This window comes from Emiliania huxleyi (assembly GCF_000372725.1).
Source record: "Emiliania huxleyi CCMP1516 unplaced genomic scaffold EMIHUscaffold_520, whole genome shotgun sequence".
Classification (NCBI taxonomy): domain Eukaryota; phylum Haptophyta; order Isochrysidales; family Noelaerhabdaceae; genus Emiliania; species Emiliania huxleyi.
Window position 1 is genome coordinate 38,598 of NW_005198090.1, and position 17,097 is coordinate 55,694.

Genomic DNA, 17,097 nt, shown 5'->3' on the forward strand with positions numbered 1-17,097 from the left:
TGGTCCGGGTACGGGGTGTGAATACGTCTGGGTAGGTCTGGGTAGGTCCGGGTAGGTCTGGGTACATCTGGGTAGGTCCGGGTACGGGGTGTGAATACGTCTGGGTAGGTCCGGGTAGGTCTGGGTAGGTCCGGGTAGGTTTGGGTAGGTCCGGGTAGGTTTGGGTAGGTCCGGGTAGGTCTGGGTATGGGGTGTGAATACGTCTGGGTAGGTCCGGGTAGGTTTGGGTAGGTCCGGGTAGGTCTGGGTGCGGGGTGTGAATACGTCTGGGTAGGTCCGGGTAGGTCCCGGTACGGGGTGTGAATACGTCTGGGTAGGTCCGGGTAGGTTTGGGTAGGTCCGGGTAGGTCTGGGTATGGGGTGTGAATACGTCCGGGTAGGTCCGGGTACGGGGTGTGAATACGTCTGGGTAGGTGTGGGTAGGTCCGGGTACGGGGTGTGAATACGTCTGGGTAGGTCCGGGTAGGTCCGGGTACGGAGTGTGAATACGTCTGGGTAGGTGTGTAGGTTTGGGTAGGTCCGGGTACGGGGTGTGAATACGTCTGGGTAGGTCCGGGTAGGTCTGGGTACGGAGTGTGAATACGTCTGGGTAGGTGTGGGTAGGTGTGGGTAGGTCCGGGTACGGGGTGTGAATACGTCTGGGTAGGTCCGGGTAGGTCTGGGTACGGGGTGTGAATACGTCTGGGTAGGTCCGGGTAGGTTTGGGTAGGTCCGGGTACGGGGTGTGAATACGTCTGGTAGGTGTGGGTAGGTTTGGGTAGGTCCGGGTAGGTTTCGGTAGGTCCAGGTACGGGGTGTGAATACGTCTGGGTAGGTCCGGGCGGGGTGTGAATACGTCTGGGTAGGTCCGGGTAGGTTTGGGTAGGTCCGGGTAGGTCTGGGTATGGGGTGTGAATACGTCCGGGTATGTCCGGGTACGGGGTGTGAATACGTCTGGGTAGGTGTGGGTAGGTCTGGGTAGGTCCGGGTACGGGGTGTGAATACGTCTGGGTATTCTCTTTCTTGCGCGGATCGGGAGGGCGGCGACCTCTGCCCCCGTCCACGCTTCGCATCCCCTTGGCGCTGGGCGCCGGGTACGGCGTTTTCTTTTTCGAGCGCGCCGTCTGGCTTTTTCGCTTCTTTTCTCTCTGCGCGGGGGGTCCTCCGGTTTTGCTCTGCTGCGGCTGTCAGGCGCCTGCTCTGCAGCTGGTGCTGCTCCTGTCACTATTTCACTGTGTCGTGGGGCCGACGTGCGCGGTGGCCTTCCTCGGCCCTTCCTCACGTGACGCACGGCGAGGGCGGCACTCGCCACGGCTGCGAGCGCCCACCCTATCCACCACCTCACTCCGCACAGAGGCGCCAGTAATGACAGCAAACAATTAAATAAAATCCACTGTATATGAGCTGCTGCCTCACTGCTGCGAGTTGACATATCCGGCGATGCGCGCGCGTTCCGTTCGTGCGTCGACTGGCTCCCAGTTCGAGTCGCCGGGGGGGAGGGGGGGGCCTCCTCGGCCTCCTCGGCCTCCTCGGCCTCCTCGGCCTCCTCGGCCTCCTCGGCAGCCTCGGCTGCTTGGCGCACGCGGCGCGCGAGCCGCGCCGCGCTGCCTTTTTGCTCGCTGCCTCCGTTGTCGGCCCGGCCGTTCCGTCTCCTCGCTCTGGCTCGGGCCGTGGGCGTGCTGCTGCTGCTGCTCGGCACTGTTGTCGCCATTTTCAATGTGCGCACATTGTATGGCTGCTCGGGTCGTTGCTCCCGTGGATCAGCAGCCGGTGGCAAGCCACCAGCGCGATTCGTCACGCAGCCTACTCCTACTACCGCGCGCGCGCGCGCGCAGGCCGCCGTGGGCACGGGTGGGGCGAGCGCGCGCACCATGATCTCGAGACGTGCCCGCCGCCCTTTTTGGCCTAGAGCGGGCGAGAATCCTAACGGATTGACGCCTCCATTTCTTTGTTTCCGCACGATGGTGGTGCCCGCCTCGACGCCTTCAGCGCCGCCACCGGGCGACGCCGCGCCTCCCGGCTCCGAGACCTTGCACGTGGGCGGCTGGAAGGTCGTCGTCGCCGACGGGCACGCGGTGCTGCCCGAAGGCATGACGCACCTGCCGGACGATGCGTTCCGCGGCCGCACCTCTCTCGTCTCGGTCGCCTGCCCGAGCAGCCTCGTCTCCATCGGCTGGCGCGCCTTCTGCGGCTGCTCCGCCCTCGCCCGCGTCACCCTTCCCGCCGGCCTCACCTCCATCGGCAGCTGCACCTTCCGCAACTGCTCCTCCCTTGCCTCCGTCACCCTCCCCGCCACCCTCACCTCCATCGGCGCCAGCGCCTTCTGGGGCTGCTCCGCCCTCACCTCCGCCGCCCTCCCCGCCGGCCTTACCATCGGCTACTGGGCCTTCTACCGCTGCTCTGCCCTCACCTCCGCCGCTCTCCCCGCCGGCCTCGCCTCGATCGGCGAAGACGCCTTCGAATGCTGCGACTCCCTCGCCTCCATCACGCTGCCGCTGCCCGATGGCCTCTCGATTGACGACGGTGCCTTCTCCGACTGCCCCCTCAACGACGAGGCGAAGGCAGCAGTGCGGGCCATCAACTTTTGGGCGGTGCGGCCTCAAATCGACGCGCAGGGGCACGCCACTGTGCCGGAGGGCCTCACCACCATACCCAGCTGCGCCTTCTCCCTGCTCCACCCTCGCCTCCGTCACCCTCCCCGCCGGCCTCACCTCGATCGGCAACGACGCCTTCTCCGGCTGCTCCTCGCTCGCCCATGTCACCCTCCCGGCCGGCCTCACCTCCATCGGCGACGAAGCCTTCTTCGGCTGTTCCTCGCTCGCCTCCATCGACCTCCCCGCCACCCTCACCTCCATCGGCGGCTGCGCCTTCTCCGGCTGCTCCGCCCTCACCTCCGTCACCCTCCCCGCCGGCCTCGTCTCAATCGGCGACGAAGCCTTCGAGCGCTGCTCCGCCCTCCCCTCCGTCACCGTGCCAACCACCGCCGAGATCGGTGACAAGGCCTTCGACCCCACGACCGCCGTCCTCCGCCTCTCGCCCGCGAGCATGCGCGCCCAGGCTAGGGCGGCGGAGGCGGCGGCAAGAGAGGCCGAGATGGCGGCGGCGGCGGCGGAGGCGGATCGGAACGCGGAAGCGCTTCTGGCGGATGAGGAGGCGGAGAAGGAGGCGGAGCAGCGCGCCAAGGAGCGCAAGGCCAAGAAGAAGAAGAAGAAGAAGGGCAGGGGCGGGGGGAGCGGCGCCGGGCCGTCGCAGGAGCCGGAAGGCGAGGAGGCGGAGGCGGAGGCGGAGGGGGAGGCGGTGGCGGCGGCAGAGGAGGCGGAGCTGGCGGGGGCGCTCCAGGAGAGCGCGAGGCTGGAGGAGGAGAGGCGGGTGGCGGAGGAGCAGCCGCCCGAGCCGGAGGCGCCGCCGAGGGAGGAGGAGCCGCCGCCGGCCGACTTCATCTGCCCAATCACGACCGAGGTGATGAGCGACCCGGTGATGGCGGCGGACGGCCATTCCTACGAGCGGAAGCAGATCGAGCGCTGGCTCGCGACCAAGTCGACGAGCCCGATGACGGGCGAGACGCTCCAGCACACGCACACCTTCCCAAACCACGCGCTGCGCCGGCAGATCCGAGAGTGGCAAGAGGCGCATTGAGCGGTTTCGCGCGTCCGCGTGGCGCGGGGTGTCGTGTGGCCGTCGTTATTCTTTTCGCAACCGAACCGGTGTGTAACCGCAGCAGCGCCTTCTCCCCAGATGCCAGAACAGCGCGCGCGAGCTGACCTTACTTATTACTCTCATCACCGCACACCCCGACGCGAGCTCTCTCAGTCACAAAGGAGTCAGTCGACCCGGCCAGGGGACCTCGGAGAGGTGACTGACGTGGTGCCGCAGTGGTCCGGCGACAACATCACCGACTTCAAGCTGCGCCTGAGCTTCACGCGGCCACCAGAAAGTGCAGCCTTCATGCTCTCAGACTTGCTGGCCGCACCGACACACGGCATGTCCTGCAGACGCCCCCCAGTCGACGGCCCATCTCGGAAGGCGCCGGTCAAGGCACGCGTCTTCGACGCGTGTCAAAAGGCACCCGTCCCACGCCGGTCGGACGTCAAGACGAGCACCCTCTCTGCGGACAACCTTACGGCCCTCCGTGAGTATGTGGTGGGACTCGTGCGAGACCGCCTGTTGGCAAACCCAGCTGATCTCGACATCACGGCGCCGCAACACAACTTCCCAAAGCCGGAACACTTTCACAACACTAAGCTGGTTCTGGCGCAGCTCAGCTACACGGCACCAGAGGCAAAGGTACCGTTGGCGCATGTGCCGTCAGATCAGCTGCCGACACGCACCTGCGTCGGCTGCTGGGATGGCGTCAGCGACAGGGGTGAGCACTGCCCTGGCTCGCTCGGGAAGGGGTGCACAGGATGCAAGTGCTGCGTGGGGCGAGAGTGGCAATGCGACGTGTGCAACTGCACATTTGCGTTGATGTGGGCATACGAGTGGTGCAGCGGCAAGTTCTCCATTGGACGCCAGCCAGACCGCTTCCGGATCTTCCCATACCCTGACCGCATCGAGCGCATTCTGCAGGACGACCGCTTCAACTCGTGCATTGTGCTGTGCTACCTGGGCAAGTCGTACTGCGTCTATTGCCGACTCAACCTACCACACCCGCCGAGCAGGCAGGGCGGGGACAAGTGCGGCTCCACACTCGGCTTGCACCAGGATGTGGTGGGAGGGCAGCGAAACTCGCAGAACGCTGCCCCCATCAGCACAATGACGGTTGGCCACCCCCGAGTCTTGACGATGGCGCTGCAACTGAGGAGGCGCGACGGAGACCTCCACAGGTGCGGCACGGAGCTCGCCCCAGAGGTCACATTCACCTTGTCTCCGACGGTTGAGTTCGAGCTCCACAATCAGGACGAGCAGTGGCATCCGCGAACGGTCAAGAAGACGGAGGACACGCCGGAAGGAGTTGTGTTGGGTTCGTACCGCCATGGCATGCAGGACCAGCTGCAGGGTCACAATGCGTCATGCGGGCTGCTTCGGCGCCCACTCAACACCGCGGCAGAGGTCAACTCACACACGCACATGGTCATCATGTCAAAGGCGGAGAAGCAAGCGTACACGCAGCGCAACCTGTCCAAACAGACTGGAAAGCAGACCGGCAACAAACTGCCGCGGGGGGGGGGAACGAGCAGACCAAGATGTTCAACGGTGCCCCGGCCGGTTTCGAGGATGGAGGGCGAACCGCACAGGAGTGCTATGAGTTCGCGCGGTCAACTTGGAAGGAGCTCGCACCCAGGTGGGCAGAGAAGATCAAGCCTCTCCTTGAGCAGGCCGTCAAGGAGTGGTAGGTAGTAGCGAAGAGTGGAGAGTACTCTGGTTTACCTCTTGTTTAGCAGAATGCTCACACGTAAAAAGACATGCAAAAGGGGGGAGCAGGACGGTGGCACGGCTCGGCTTTTCTTGCCCTCATGCAGTGCGGGTCGCGAGTCGGCTCACTGAGGGATACACTCTGTCCGGATGACCGCCGCGCCGGACCACGGCGGCGACGCGAGGGTGACGACAGGACAAGACGCCGACCAGTACTGCCGAGCCGGGGAGACTCCGCAGCGTGCAACTGCAGGCAACAGGAAGGCAGCGACGGGAGTGCGGTGGCTGCGATTGCAAGCAGCCGAAGCGTCGAAGCCACAGCGCTGTGCTGTCACAGTGTCGAAACGCCAGCGGAGGATGACGAGAGGAGACACAAACCTCAGCGCCTGTCCCGACACACAAAGATCCACGAAGGCGCGCTTCTGATTCCTTCGATGTGCGGCGAATCCTCAGAGCACAGTGTCGTTCTTGGCAGCGGCACGTCGTGACACTGGCTGGCGCTGTGGGCGTCGGTGAAAGAGCGGCGAAGACGTGTCGATCGACTCGCGTGATCAACCGCATCACTGGCGTGAAGATGAGGTCGGATTCTGGCACCATCGCTTGAGACTTGCCCCAAATGCTAATGGGGATATTTGGCTTAGGAAATTGTCTCAGGATATTTGGCTTAGGAAATTGTCTCAGGATATTTGGCTTAGGAAATTGTCTCAGGATATTTGGCTTAGGATATTCCCTCAGGATATTTGTGCTTAGGATGGTCTCAGGATATTTGGCTTAGGAAATTTTCTCAGGATATTTTCTCAGGATTGGTCTCAGGACATAATCTCAGGATATTTGCTTAGGATATGGTCTCAGGATATTTGGCTTAGGATATTTGGCTGACGGTCCAGGCCACCCTCAGGGATGCCTAGATCTGAGGGCAGAAGAGAGAAGATTGAGTGCACACAAAAAGCAGACTAACCCCAGCTTCTCCGGCTGAATCATCTCTCGAGGTCTCGAGGTTGGAATCATTTCACTTTTTCGCACCCTTTGCTGCCACTCATAAAATCGTTGGGTCGTGAAGAGGACTGCTGGCGCAGTGGCAGACATGGGGAAGGGTCTCTCGTACTCTGGGCCGCAGTGGCAACCATGTGTGGGGAAGGGATTCGAAGGGTGTCGCGAGGGTACACTCGAGAATTTACAACTCTCGGAGTGTACACTCTCTTCACAGCAACGGACGAGACAGTGACAGCTGACACAAGGTTTCACCCCACACCCCACAGGCCACACCCGTCGGTGTGTTCGTGTATACTCTTACAGACAAAACACTCATTGATTCACTGAACATATATACATTATACTACACAGGTACGACAAAACAATACCATGTTCAAACTCCGCACTTTAATTCGAACTTTCTCGCCTCGGCTCGTGGGGCTCGGGAGTAGTCAAGCAGGTGTGCGGGGTGGGCGGGAGGGGGCCTGGGAGCATTTTTTTGCATTTCCGAGGCGAGCGTGGGCCGTGGTGGGCCCCTCCGGGCCTCTCTCAGCAGCACGGAAAGTAGCGCGCGACAGAGCGCTGTTCTCGGCCCCCTGAGCGTATTGGGACGAGCCAGACTAGCATGCACATCGCCTTGGCACGTAGGACGCACGACTTACCCACGCACACCCCGGTGACAATCTTGGAAATCTCCCGACAATCTCCCCAAATCTCCTCCTGCTCTCGCGAGTAGCGCGGCGCAGCGGGGCGCGTTGATGTCGATGAATGCAGTGTGGACTCCTTTTCGACACTCTCTAGCACCGGTGAACACACAGGCGTTGCTTCCGAGGTGGTAAAAATCTGTGAATGCCCGCCGAAGTTGTCGCGGTTTTCCGACTTGTCTCGTGCTCGAGCCATGCCGAAAAGAGCGGGCGCAGGCCTGGGACAGCGTCGCAAAAGCGGCCAAGGAGTCCGTCCCGGCTCCAGGCCAGGACCAGATCGCCGCTCGGTACCGCCAGTTTGCGACTCTGTGCCTGCGCAGTCGTCGCTATCTCACGCTTCCGATCTCGTCACAACAGGCGCCCTCGCCGAGTGCAACGTCCTCGCGGCCGCAAAGCCGTGCTGGCTCGCGCAGAGTCGGCGTCGCAAAGAACCTGAGAGCGCCGCGGCATGCTTCGGTTGGCGACGTCCTCGGCGAGGCCATGGAGCTGCATAGCACGAGCGACGAGGGCCGCCGCGACGGGATCTACAACCAGAGAGAGCACGGACGCCGAGGATCGCTCTCCCGTGCAGCGCCGCAGCGGCTCGTCGGCGGCTCGTCGGCTGCGGCCTCGAACGGAGATCGCATGGAGGTTGACGAGGAACCTCCCTCTCTGAGCAGTGCTCCAGCGGAGCCTGCGCAGCAGCAGCAGCAGCAGCAAGCAAGCGTGCTCACGCTGGTGGCAGACATCGGACGCCTCGAGCTGGAGGAGGTTGGCCACCGTGCCGCCGCTCGCGAAGCGATTACAGCGACAACCGGGACGCAAACATCAGGCGTGCCGACGCCTCGCGAGCTGCGTGCCCAAGCCCGGCTCGACTTGCAAGTCGTAGGGCTGCGCGAGGAGGAGCGGCGGCGGCAGCGGCTGCACGCGGCGGCAACGACGAGGCTCGTTCGAGAACTGGCGCTGAAGCTCTCGAACCCGCTGCGACACTTTGGCGGGGGTGCATTCATTCAGTTGATGATGTGCGAATTCGTCATGCGGCCAGAGGTACAGGGCCGCTCCGGCCGCTCCCTCGGCGTAGCGTTTCGCTCGCAGCTGCTGCTGGTGTACGAGCCCAGCGACGTGCCGACGCTCCCGGGCCTCTACAGCCTCGACGTCTTGCAGGCGTCGCTCAACACTCCGCTGTTGCAGCGGGCCGCCCTGCAGGCGATCGACGACGTGAAGCTCTTCTCGCTCCACCTGCCCGGCGTGCTCGGCAAGGTGGAGCCGACAGAGGCCGACTCGCTCCTCGGCCTGTGGCAGCGCGCGGCGGAGGTGCGGGCAGCGGAGGCGCGCCGGCCGCAGCGCGGCCGGCCACGCCATCGCATCGAGTTCGCGCTGCGTCAAAACATGACGGGTAATCGTTACTCGGCCGCCCTGCGCAAGGCCGTGTACTTGTACCGCCACAAAAGCGGTACGGAGCGCTCAATCTCGATGCGCGGCGCTGCGTCGCTCGCTCGGGATGGCGCCACGCTCCTGTTCGACATCTCGGACGACGATATCGCACGCGTGCATAACATCATTGTGCATAACATGCAGGACCTCTCACCGTGGGCCGACAGCCAGGACGTGCAGGCGAGGGCGCCGATCTCGGGGATGACGATTCGCGCCGGATCGCTCTTCAACCGCTTCAAATCGGGAGCCCCCACCGGGTGGGTGGCGAAGCTGTTCGCGGGCGAGGCACCGACGGAGCGCAAGCTGGTCATGCAGCGCTTTACCGACGGCAGCGAGTTTGGCGGGCACTGGCACCAGCTCCTCTTCTTCGTCGACCAGAGACGGGTGCTCTACCACGAGCCCTATGGCGGCGCAATCGACTCGGGCATCGCGTCTTGCTTCCACCGGAGCCCCGGGCCTGCCGCCGGCTGGGCGCTGGAGGTGGTGGATGTGCAGCTGCAGTCTTGCACTCACGAGTGCGCGCTCTGGGTGGACTTTGTCGCGGAGGTGGCTGTCGACTACGTGAGGAGCGACCTGACTCGCTCCTTCAGCGAGTACCTTCGCGGGTGCGCTCTCCCTGTGTGTGTGTGTGCATGCCTGCGATAAGGCTGACCGGTGTCGCGCCGCCCCCGCAGGCGTGAGGAGATCACCCCGCTCAACGGCATGCGGCGGACTTGCACGGCGATGAAGACGGCGAAGGCAAAAAACAACGCCTTCGTCGCACAGCGCCGAAACGACGTGCGCACGCTGTTACGTCTAGCCTATGTCCAGCGCCAACTGCCGCACACAGGCTCCGCAACGCTGACCGCCTTTGGCGCAGCGGCGGAGCAGGAGCCTGCCGAGGACACAGACTCGGACTTTGAGATGTTGACCTAGACCGACGTGTGATTCAGATAGTTGTCTTCAGATGTGTGTGTGATTCAGATGTGTGTGCGTGTGATTTTCGGCACGGGTATAGATTAGAAGGAACGTATCGTCACACACACCCTCTTTGAGAGAGGGACACAGCGTGGTGCCACAGTAGCGGGCGCTTCTACAGAGGCAACCGGTCCGAGGGCGAGCGTTTCGCTCGCCCTGATGCGCATGAGCGACGTGGAAGCTCTCGACCGGCGCAGATGCCACGGGCGACACCAATCCCAGCCTCAAAAGGCGAGGAGGGCTGGTGGAGTGCCCAGACGGCAGTGGCTTCCGAAGAACTTTTTGCGGGTGACGCAAAGGATCCGAGGAGAGAGCACCTCGGCTGCCGGCGAGGCATCCGCCCCGCGCCCACACATCTGATGGAAAGTGCGATGAAGCGGTGGCGGCAGGCTAGCCACCGGTGGGGCACACGGAGCGATATGGCGTTCGGCTGCGATTTGAGTGCAACCGGGTGACGCATCTCCTCCACAGAGACGCGGGGACGGCGTGCCTGCGAGGCGCCCGATATGCGCCAACGGACCCAATGGAAAGTGCGAAGCGAGCACTCGACGGCTCGCAGCCTGTGGACGGAGCACGAGAGCTCGAACCTCGCACTCGCGTGCAAAATCGGCACCTCGGAGCGCCATTTTCACACCGCATTCGAGCCCATGAAAACAACAATGTACCCCAAGCAGCACGATCACGCCTCGCACCGGTGCGGTGGTGCCGGGCGGCTCTAGGGGGTCAGGCTGGCTGCATGGCACCACCCGTAGCCCGTTTTGCTGCCCTGGCATCACCCGGAGGGGGGATTGAACATAGTAATAACAAACATATACACACACACAGGTACGGCCTTCCCTCGGAGACCCTCTTAGATGGTTTAGCGCGCAAACTCTCATATGCCTCCCTGCGACCGCGCGACGATGGTGTGTGTGTGTGTGAGACGCACAGACGATGTCAACACACGAGGACAGATGTCAAACACCCGACGCTTACGCCCCCATGTCATCCGAGTTGAGGACGACAGGCCCAACACGCCCGCCCTCGAGCCTCTGCCGCGCGGGCACCGCCGGCTGAAGGCAGCCGCGGACGCCCGCGAGCAGCTCGGCGAGCGCGCCCTGCCACCCGTCCGCCTTGAGCGAGCCGCCGCCACCGCTGGTTGCGGCGGCGCGGGTCGAGCGAGAGCGCGGCAGCTCCTCCAGCGCCTTGGCCGGCGGCGACGGCGCGAGGAACTCGGCCGCCATCGCCTTGAACCGCTCGTCGCGGCGCGCGATGCACTGCATCACCACGTCGAAGTGTGGTGTGGAACGAGAAGTCATCGCACCACCACCCTTGGCAGCACAAAGCCGCGCCAGATGTCCGCCAGCTCTGGAGCCGCTCCCTCGCGGCTGTCGAAGCGCTCCTCGTCCCACGCGATCAGGTAGCCCAGCTGCATCACCTCGACCGCCCGCTTGCGAGCCGCCTCCGGGAAGAGCTCGTGGGACTGCGGCGACCACTCCGCCGCCTTGAGGATGAGCCTGCCCACCTCCACCGCCTCGGCCGCTGGCTGCAGGTTGGCCGGCCTGAGGGAGGGCAGAGGCTTGGGGTGTGCAAAGAGAGGATCCGGCGAGTCGGGGAGAGACCATTGCAGTGCGCGCCTCAGTGCGAGGGCCTTGGCCTCGCCCGCCACGCGCACGCCGAAGCGGCCCGTCGAAGGGTTTGCGGAGACGACCACGCCGACCTTGCCGTTCATCGAGGGCCGCGAGACGAGAGAGTGGATCGCGACTGTGGAACCGACTCGCCCCACGAGCAGAGGACGCGCGCCCGCTCGAGGGCCGAAGGCTCGCCGGAGGAAGAGTCAGCGCCGCCGCGCAGCAGCGCCCGCGCCCGGTCGACGGTGAGCGCCTGCGGAAGAGGGGCAATGGGCGTGAGGACAATGCACTCAAGCCTTCGGCCGCTAGTCTCTGGCACGCCTCGAGGTGCTGGAGCGGCGTCCAGCCGCGGCTGGCGACCAGCCAAGCGGCGAGGTCGGCGTGGCCTTGGCTGTTTGCGGCCTCCTCAGGCGTGCCGAAGGGCGTGGCGGCGCGCGAGGCGCCGTAGGAGGAGAGGAGCTTGGCGACCTCGAGGTGGCCTTGGTGGCACGCAACGAACAGCGGCGTGGCGCCGTCGTTGCGGGCTTGGTCGATCGCTGCACGGGCCTCGAGAAGCAGCCGAGCGATCTCGAGGTGGCCCTTCTGGCACGCGATGATCAGCGGCGTGACGCCGTTCTGCTTTGCTTGGTTGATCGCCGCGCCAGCCTCGAGGAGCAGCTGGGCGCACTCGAGGTGGTTGTTCTGGCACGCAATGAACAGCGGCGTGCAGCCACTGTCCATCGCTTGGTCGATGTCAGCCCCAGCGCCGCGCAGCAGCTGGGCGCACTCGAGGTGGCCTTCCTGGCACGCGACGAGCAGCGGCGTGCCGCCGTCGTTCATCGCCTGGTCGATCGTTGCGCCAGCGTCGCGGAGCAGCTGGACGCACTCGACGTGGCCGAACTGACACGCGATGATCAGCGGCGTGACGCCGTTCTGCTTGGCTTGGTTGACGGCCGCGCCAGCGTCGCGCAACAGCTGGACGCACTCGACGTGGCCGAACTGACACGCGATGATCAGCGGCGTGACGCCGTTCTGCTTGGCTTGGTTGACGGCCGCGCCAGCGTCGCGCAACAGCTGGGCGCACTCGAGGTGGCCCTTCTGGCACGCCATGTACAGCGGCGTGACGCCGTTCTGCTTGGCTTGGTTGACGGCCGCGCCAGCGTCGCGCAACAGCTGGGCGCACTCGAGGTGGCCGTTCTGGCACGCGACGAGCAGCGGCGTGGCGCCGTTCTCGTGGGCTTGGCTTACCGAAGCGCCAGCCTCGAGAAGTAGCCGGGCGATCTCGACGTGGCCCTTCTGGCACGCGACGAACAGCGGCGTGCAGCCGTCCTCATCGGCTTGGCCTGTCGCCCCGCCAGCCTCGAGGAGCAGCCGGACGATCTCGAGGTGGCCCTTCTGGCACGCAACGAACAGCGGCGTGGCGCCGCCGTCCTCGGCTTGGTTGACCGCCGCGCTCGCCTCGAGAAGCAGCCGGACGCACTGGTCATGGCCCTGCAGGCACGCGATGGACAGCGGCGTGAAGCCTCTGGCGTCTGCTTGGTCGGTCGCCGCGCCAGCCTCGAGGAGCAGCCGCACCGCCTCGGCCTGCCCGTGAAGAGCGGCCCAGGTCAGCAGGGTGTCCTGCCCCTCGGTGTCGTGCCGCGCGTCGAGCTGGGCCGCGAGCGAGGTGCCGCGCGTCCCCTGCCCGGAGAGGAAGGCGCGCAGGCCGGCCAGGTTGCCCCGAGCCAGGTCGGCGAGGTGGGTCGGGATGATGGGCGCCACTCATGCATGCCAGAAAAAAGAAAATCCGCCTTGGGGCACTGGACTGGCGCGCACTAACCTGAAAGAAATCTAAGTATCGGACACGGAGAGTGGTCCTTGCGCAAGGAGAGCTCGATAACAGGCGAAGGAGGGGACTCTGGGACCGGAGTCGGGCGGGCGCACATGAGGCGTGTCCGTGTACGTGAGAGAGAGAGAGAGAGAGAGAACGTGGAGTACAGTGTAGTGTGTTCGTTAGCTCCGAGTAGAGGGGGCGTTCTGCAGTTAAGGGGAAACCCGGTACACGGAACTAACCCTCGGAGACCCGTGTTTACTTTACGGCCCTTTCCCTGCGAATGCGCACCCCGCCTAGCTAGCTAGGGGTCAGGGCTCTCTAGCCCGTAGCCCGATGCCGATCATCCGGCTCGCTGGGTGCGCTTCTTAGCTCCCTGGCCCTGGATGTGAGGTTGATGACTGCACTCCAAGTGCTCCAAGATAACTCGAGGGGCCACAACACGCCGCGAGGAGAGCAGAGGTGCGCCGAGAGGCTAGAGAAGCCGCGAGAGCAAGGGATCGGCAGGCGGCAGCGCCGTCGCAGAACGAGGCCGAGGAAGCGGGAGGCCGCCACCGCGGGGCCCGCGGCCGCCACCGCGGGGCCCGCGGCCGCCACCGCGGGGCCCGCGGCCGGCCGCCACCGCGGGGCCCACGCTCGCGACCGCGGCCCTTCTGAATTCCCCGGGGCCGGACACCGCGGGACTGGACACCGACGCGGTAACACACCCATAGGTAGGTAGGTAGGTAGGTAGAAAGGTGAAGAACAGCCACACCCACTGTACGCCAACAAGTCTCCGCGCTGCGAGCTTATTTTTTGAGACCGCCCGTTTTTGTCTGAGGCTATGTCGCAGCGCCTGCCCCGTTCGCCAGTGGTGCTCGCCAGCCTGCTCGCCAGCCTCGCCTGGCGCGGCGCGCTGGTCGGCATCCTGACCGCGCCGCTCTACTGCTGCTTCGGCGTCCTGTACGCGCTCCTCCTCCTGCCGCGCGTCCTCCTTCGCAAGCTGGACCGCCGCGCATTTGGGCCGACGCTCGACGCCGCCGACGGCGGCGGGATGGGCGGGCTGCTGCTCGCCCTCGAGGCGCCCCTCGCGCTGCTGTCGTACGTGCTGTACCAGACCACCAAGTTCTTCGTGCTGCCGATGATGAGCTCCTTCGAGGCGGCGCGGCGCGGCGTGGACGAGACGTGGGTCGACAAGCTGCACGAGAATATCGAGGACCCCGGCCGGATCCCGCGGCTGACGGTGTTCGCCGCCATCTGCTGGGCCCCTCGGTGGAACACGCACACGAATGTGCACGTCCTGTGGCTGATGGACCCGCCCGAGGGCGAGGCCACCTTCGAGGTCGAGAATGTGCGCCAGCGCGGATTTTCGTGGCAGGTCATCTTCTACGACGGGCGGCAGCAGACGCTCGGCTCGATTGCCTCCTCGCCAACGGGCGGAGAGTGGCTGGCGCTGACGCTCCGGACGGCGGGCGCCCTGCAGCTCACCATACGGCCGTACCTTTTCGATGGCTGCGCCTCGGCGACACTGCCGCGCGTGCGGATGAACGGGGTGGAGGTGACGCGGGGCGCGCCGGTGGTCTTCAAGCGCGAGCGGCTCGGCTTCAACGCGAGGCTGAAGGGTGCGTACGAGACGCCGCTGCACTGGGCGCTGCAGTGGCACACGTACGTCTTGCTCTGGCGAGGCGCTGTGAACGGCGTCTCTTCACACCTCCAAGCTGTGAACAGGCACACGTACGTCTTGCTGTGCTGCCGCAGCATGGTGTCGGCCGAGGCCGTGCGCTCCATCTACCTGCCTCCCAGCTGTGAACAGCGTCTCTTCACGCCTGGAGCTGTGAACAGGCCGTGCGCGCCATCTACCTGCCCGTCGGCAACCCGGAGACGCAGTGGCTGTACGGCGCGACGCAGCAAGGGTACTCGCTGCGCTTCGAGCTGCCCGCGTCGCTGCTCGAGGAACATCTCGTCTTTTGCAGCGTCTACGACCGCGCCTCCTTCCCGCTGCTGCCCTCGCTGCAGGTGGAGCGGCCGTCGCACACGCTGCCGCCGTGTGGCGAGGACGGCTTCTGGGCGACGCGGATCGTGCGCAAAGATGGCACCGCCACGAGGCCGGAGGTGCTTCCGTCGGTGCGGGTCACTCTCGAGCGGCCATCGCGCGCGGCGCTGCACTGAACAGGCGACTGGGGCAAGGCACCGTGCGCGCGCGACGCCGGCCCGCGAGCGGGAGCAGGGTGGCCATCTTGTATTTGCGCATGTGCGCGTTGCATGATTGTTATCTTGGTTGTGGCCAGTTGCGGGGCCGCGGGAGAGATGCCGCTGCACCGAGACCGTTCTGCTGTGTGGCATGGAGCGATGAGCATGCGGGCGGCGACGGGACAGGAGACGCGAGAGAGCGAGCAACTTGTGCCGCGCGGGGGCGCGGGAGCGGGGCCCGGGTTGTAATTATTGGGTTTTCTTCATTCTTCAATGTGGTTGTGGCTTGTGCGCCAGTGCGTGCACAGCAAGAGACGCAAGAAGTACAGAGTAGACCTACCGTACGTCAGTTGACAGGAGTAGCTAGCCAGAGACGAGCGAGGAGAGACGCACACGTCGTCATATCAGCGTCGCACGCGGTGCCGGTGGTGCGAGCGCCGTCGCGCCTCCCCAGAGCTGCGACACCGACTGCGACCAGCGCCACGAGTTCGCGGGGGGCGGGTCCGGCGCGGCGAGCGAGTCGCGGATCGAGGCGAGCGAGGGGCGGAGGTCGACGGAGCCTGAGGCTGGAAAGAAGCCCCGCGCTGCTGAGCCCTGCTCTGCGACAGGGCCGCCTGGCGCCTTCTCCGGCTCGCGCTCCGCCCCCTCCCCCTCGTGGCTCGCCAGGAACTGCTCCAGCCTATTCACAGCCCCCTCTCTAGTCGCTTGCAGCTCTCTCTTGTTTCGCCCGTTGCCTCGCAGGAGCTGCTCCGCCTGCGCACGACGTGGCTGTTCTGCCCCTGATCGTAGCCCGCGCGGTAAACCAGCACCAGCACCGCAGCCACAAGGACAGAGAGCGGCACCGCCGCCATGATTGCCATCGGGACCGCCGTCGTCTTGACCTGCGGTGCGCAAACCTCATCGTCGCCGCTCTGCCGCCCTGTAAACTCGACGCGTATAGAGGTGTGCGGCGGGTGCTTTCATGGGGCGGGGCGCGGGCGAGCCGCCGCCTGGTCGATCGCGTCGTCCTTGTGTTGCAGGATCACCGTGTCGATGAAGGCGCGGAGCTCGGCCGAGTCGCTCACCTCTTTGAAGATGGGCTTGAAGGCGATCCGAAAGGCGCGGCCGATCTCCGCCTGCGCGGCCTCCGTGACCGCAGCCTCCGAATCCTGCAGCGCGTCTTCGGGGCCGTACCCCGCTCGCACCTTTGACGCCAGCAGGCCCGGGTCAAACTGCAGCGAGCTCCCCACGGACTCGAGCGCCTCGTTCACGGCGTTGACCTCTCTCTGCACCTCGTCGCGCGCGCCCTCCGCCGCCGGCGAGACCGAGGAGACCTCGACGGCGTTGTCTGGAAGCGCAATGCTCGCGAGGAAGGTGGCCTGGTCGCCGCCCTCCGCGCGTGGCTGCGCCGAGGGATCCGCCGAGGCGCCCGAAGGCTTCACCGGCAGCGCTCTTGCCACGGGCAGGATGAGCACTGCGACGAGTGCGACCGGGAGTCCGCAGCGCCACCATTGCTGCGTTCTGGGGCAGACTGCTTCGCCCATGGTGTACGGGTGTCGTCGCTGTCGCCCATGGGTACGGGTGTCGCCCATATGTCGGGTGTCGCTCGGAGCGGTGCAGGGCTGATAAAGAATTCTACGAACACAAGCCCCTCTCACAGCAGACTGGCACGAACTAGCACCACAAGAGGCACAGCAGACAACGGCCCCTTATGGGCCGTCGAAGAGGCCGTCATACTCCTCCGGCCTCGCCCCCCCTTCCCAATCCTCCCCTGGCTCAGGCTCCTCATCCTCGCGGCGCGCAGTGCGCACCCCGCCCCGCGAAGACGAACCCTTCCGCCGGCGTGCCTCGCGGGACTGCCGCCCGCTGCCGCCGCCCTTCCCCCCCTCCGCTGCCCGCGCCGCCTTCTCCGCCGCCCGCGCGGCCGCCTTCGCCTCCTCCGCCGCTAACAGCGCCTCCCTCCGCGTGACCCCAATGGGCCCCTTGCGCATCCAGGAGAGGTCGCGCGAGCGACCTATCCAGGGGTTACTCGAATACGGCACATGCCCCTTCCGCAGCATCGAGAAGTCGCCGAAGCCAGCCCCAAAGTAGTTGTCCAGGCAGGCGTCGCAGAAAAACTCACCTAGCTGAGAGATCTGAAGCCCATAGGCATCAGAACCCTCGCCGCGCCGCA

At 65.3% G+C, this 17,097-nt stretch overlaps 5 protein-coding genes across 5 annotated transcripts in view; 3 read left to right on the plus strand and 2 right to left on the minus strand.

The window, feature by feature from the left end:
• Window positions 1-119: 119 nt before the first annotated feature.
• EMIHUDRAFT_76472 (hypothetical protein) lies at window positions 120-1,052 on the minus strand (the record flags this gene model as incomplete). Its single annotated transcript, XM_005766117.1, has 1 exon — window positions 120-1,052. A coding segment is annotated over one exon (933 nt), but the record flags the coding sequence as incomplete, so codon positions are not given.
• A 1,005-nt stretch (window positions 1,053-2,057) lies between these two features.
• EMIHUDRAFT_56121 (hypothetical protein) lies at window positions 2,058-2,919 on the plus strand (the record flags this gene model as incomplete). The annotated part of the gene is made up of 2 exons (XM_005766118.1): window positions 2,058-2,502; window positions 2,636-2,919. Coding segments are annotated over 2 exons (729 nt in total), but the record flags the coding sequence as incomplete, so codon positions are not given.
• A 486-nt stretch (window positions 2,920-3,405) lies between these two features.
• Window positions 3,406-3,612, plus strand: EMIHUDRAFT_60189 (hypothetical protein; the record flags this gene model as incomplete). Its single annotated transcript, XM_005766119.1, has 1 exon — window positions 3,406-3,612. A coding segment is annotated over one exon (207 nt), but the record flags the coding sequence as incomplete, so codon positions are not given.
• A 7,059-nt stretch (window positions 3,613-10,671) lies between these two features.
• EMIHUDRAFT_316743 (hypothetical protein) lies at window positions 10,672-11,088 on the minus strand (the record flags this gene model as incomplete). The annotated part of the gene is made up of 2 exons (XM_005766120.1): window positions 10,672-10,918; window positions 10,979-11,088. 2 exons carry the CDS (start codon window positions 11,086-11,088, stop codon window positions 10,672-10,674), a joined length of 357 nt encoding a protein of 118 aa, XP_005766177.1.
• Window positions 11,089-13,599: 2,511 nt separating this feature from the next.
• EMIHUDRAFT_119727 (hypothetical protein) overlaps window positions 13,600-17,097 on the plus strand; it is a gene marked incomplete at both ends in the record, with an annotated part of 5,298 nt that continues 1,800 nt past the window's right edge. Inside the window, 7 exons of the mRNA XM_005766121.1 lie at window positions 13,600-14,420; window positions 14,484-14,532; window positions 14,598-14,879; window positions 14,929-15,006; window positions 15,400-15,494; window positions 15,965-16,306; window positions 16,705-16,727. Of these exons, the coding sequence (XP_005766178.1) occupies window positions 13,600-14,420; window positions 14,484-14,532; window positions 14,598-14,879; window positions 14,929-15,006; window positions 15,400-15,494; window positions 15,965-16,306; window positions 16,705-16,727 (1,690 nt within the window). The remainder of the gene's footprint in view (window positions 14,421-14,483; window positions 14,533-14,597; window positions 14,880-14,928; window positions 15,007-15,399; window positions 15,495-15,964; window positions 16,307-16,704; window positions 16,728-17,097) is intronic.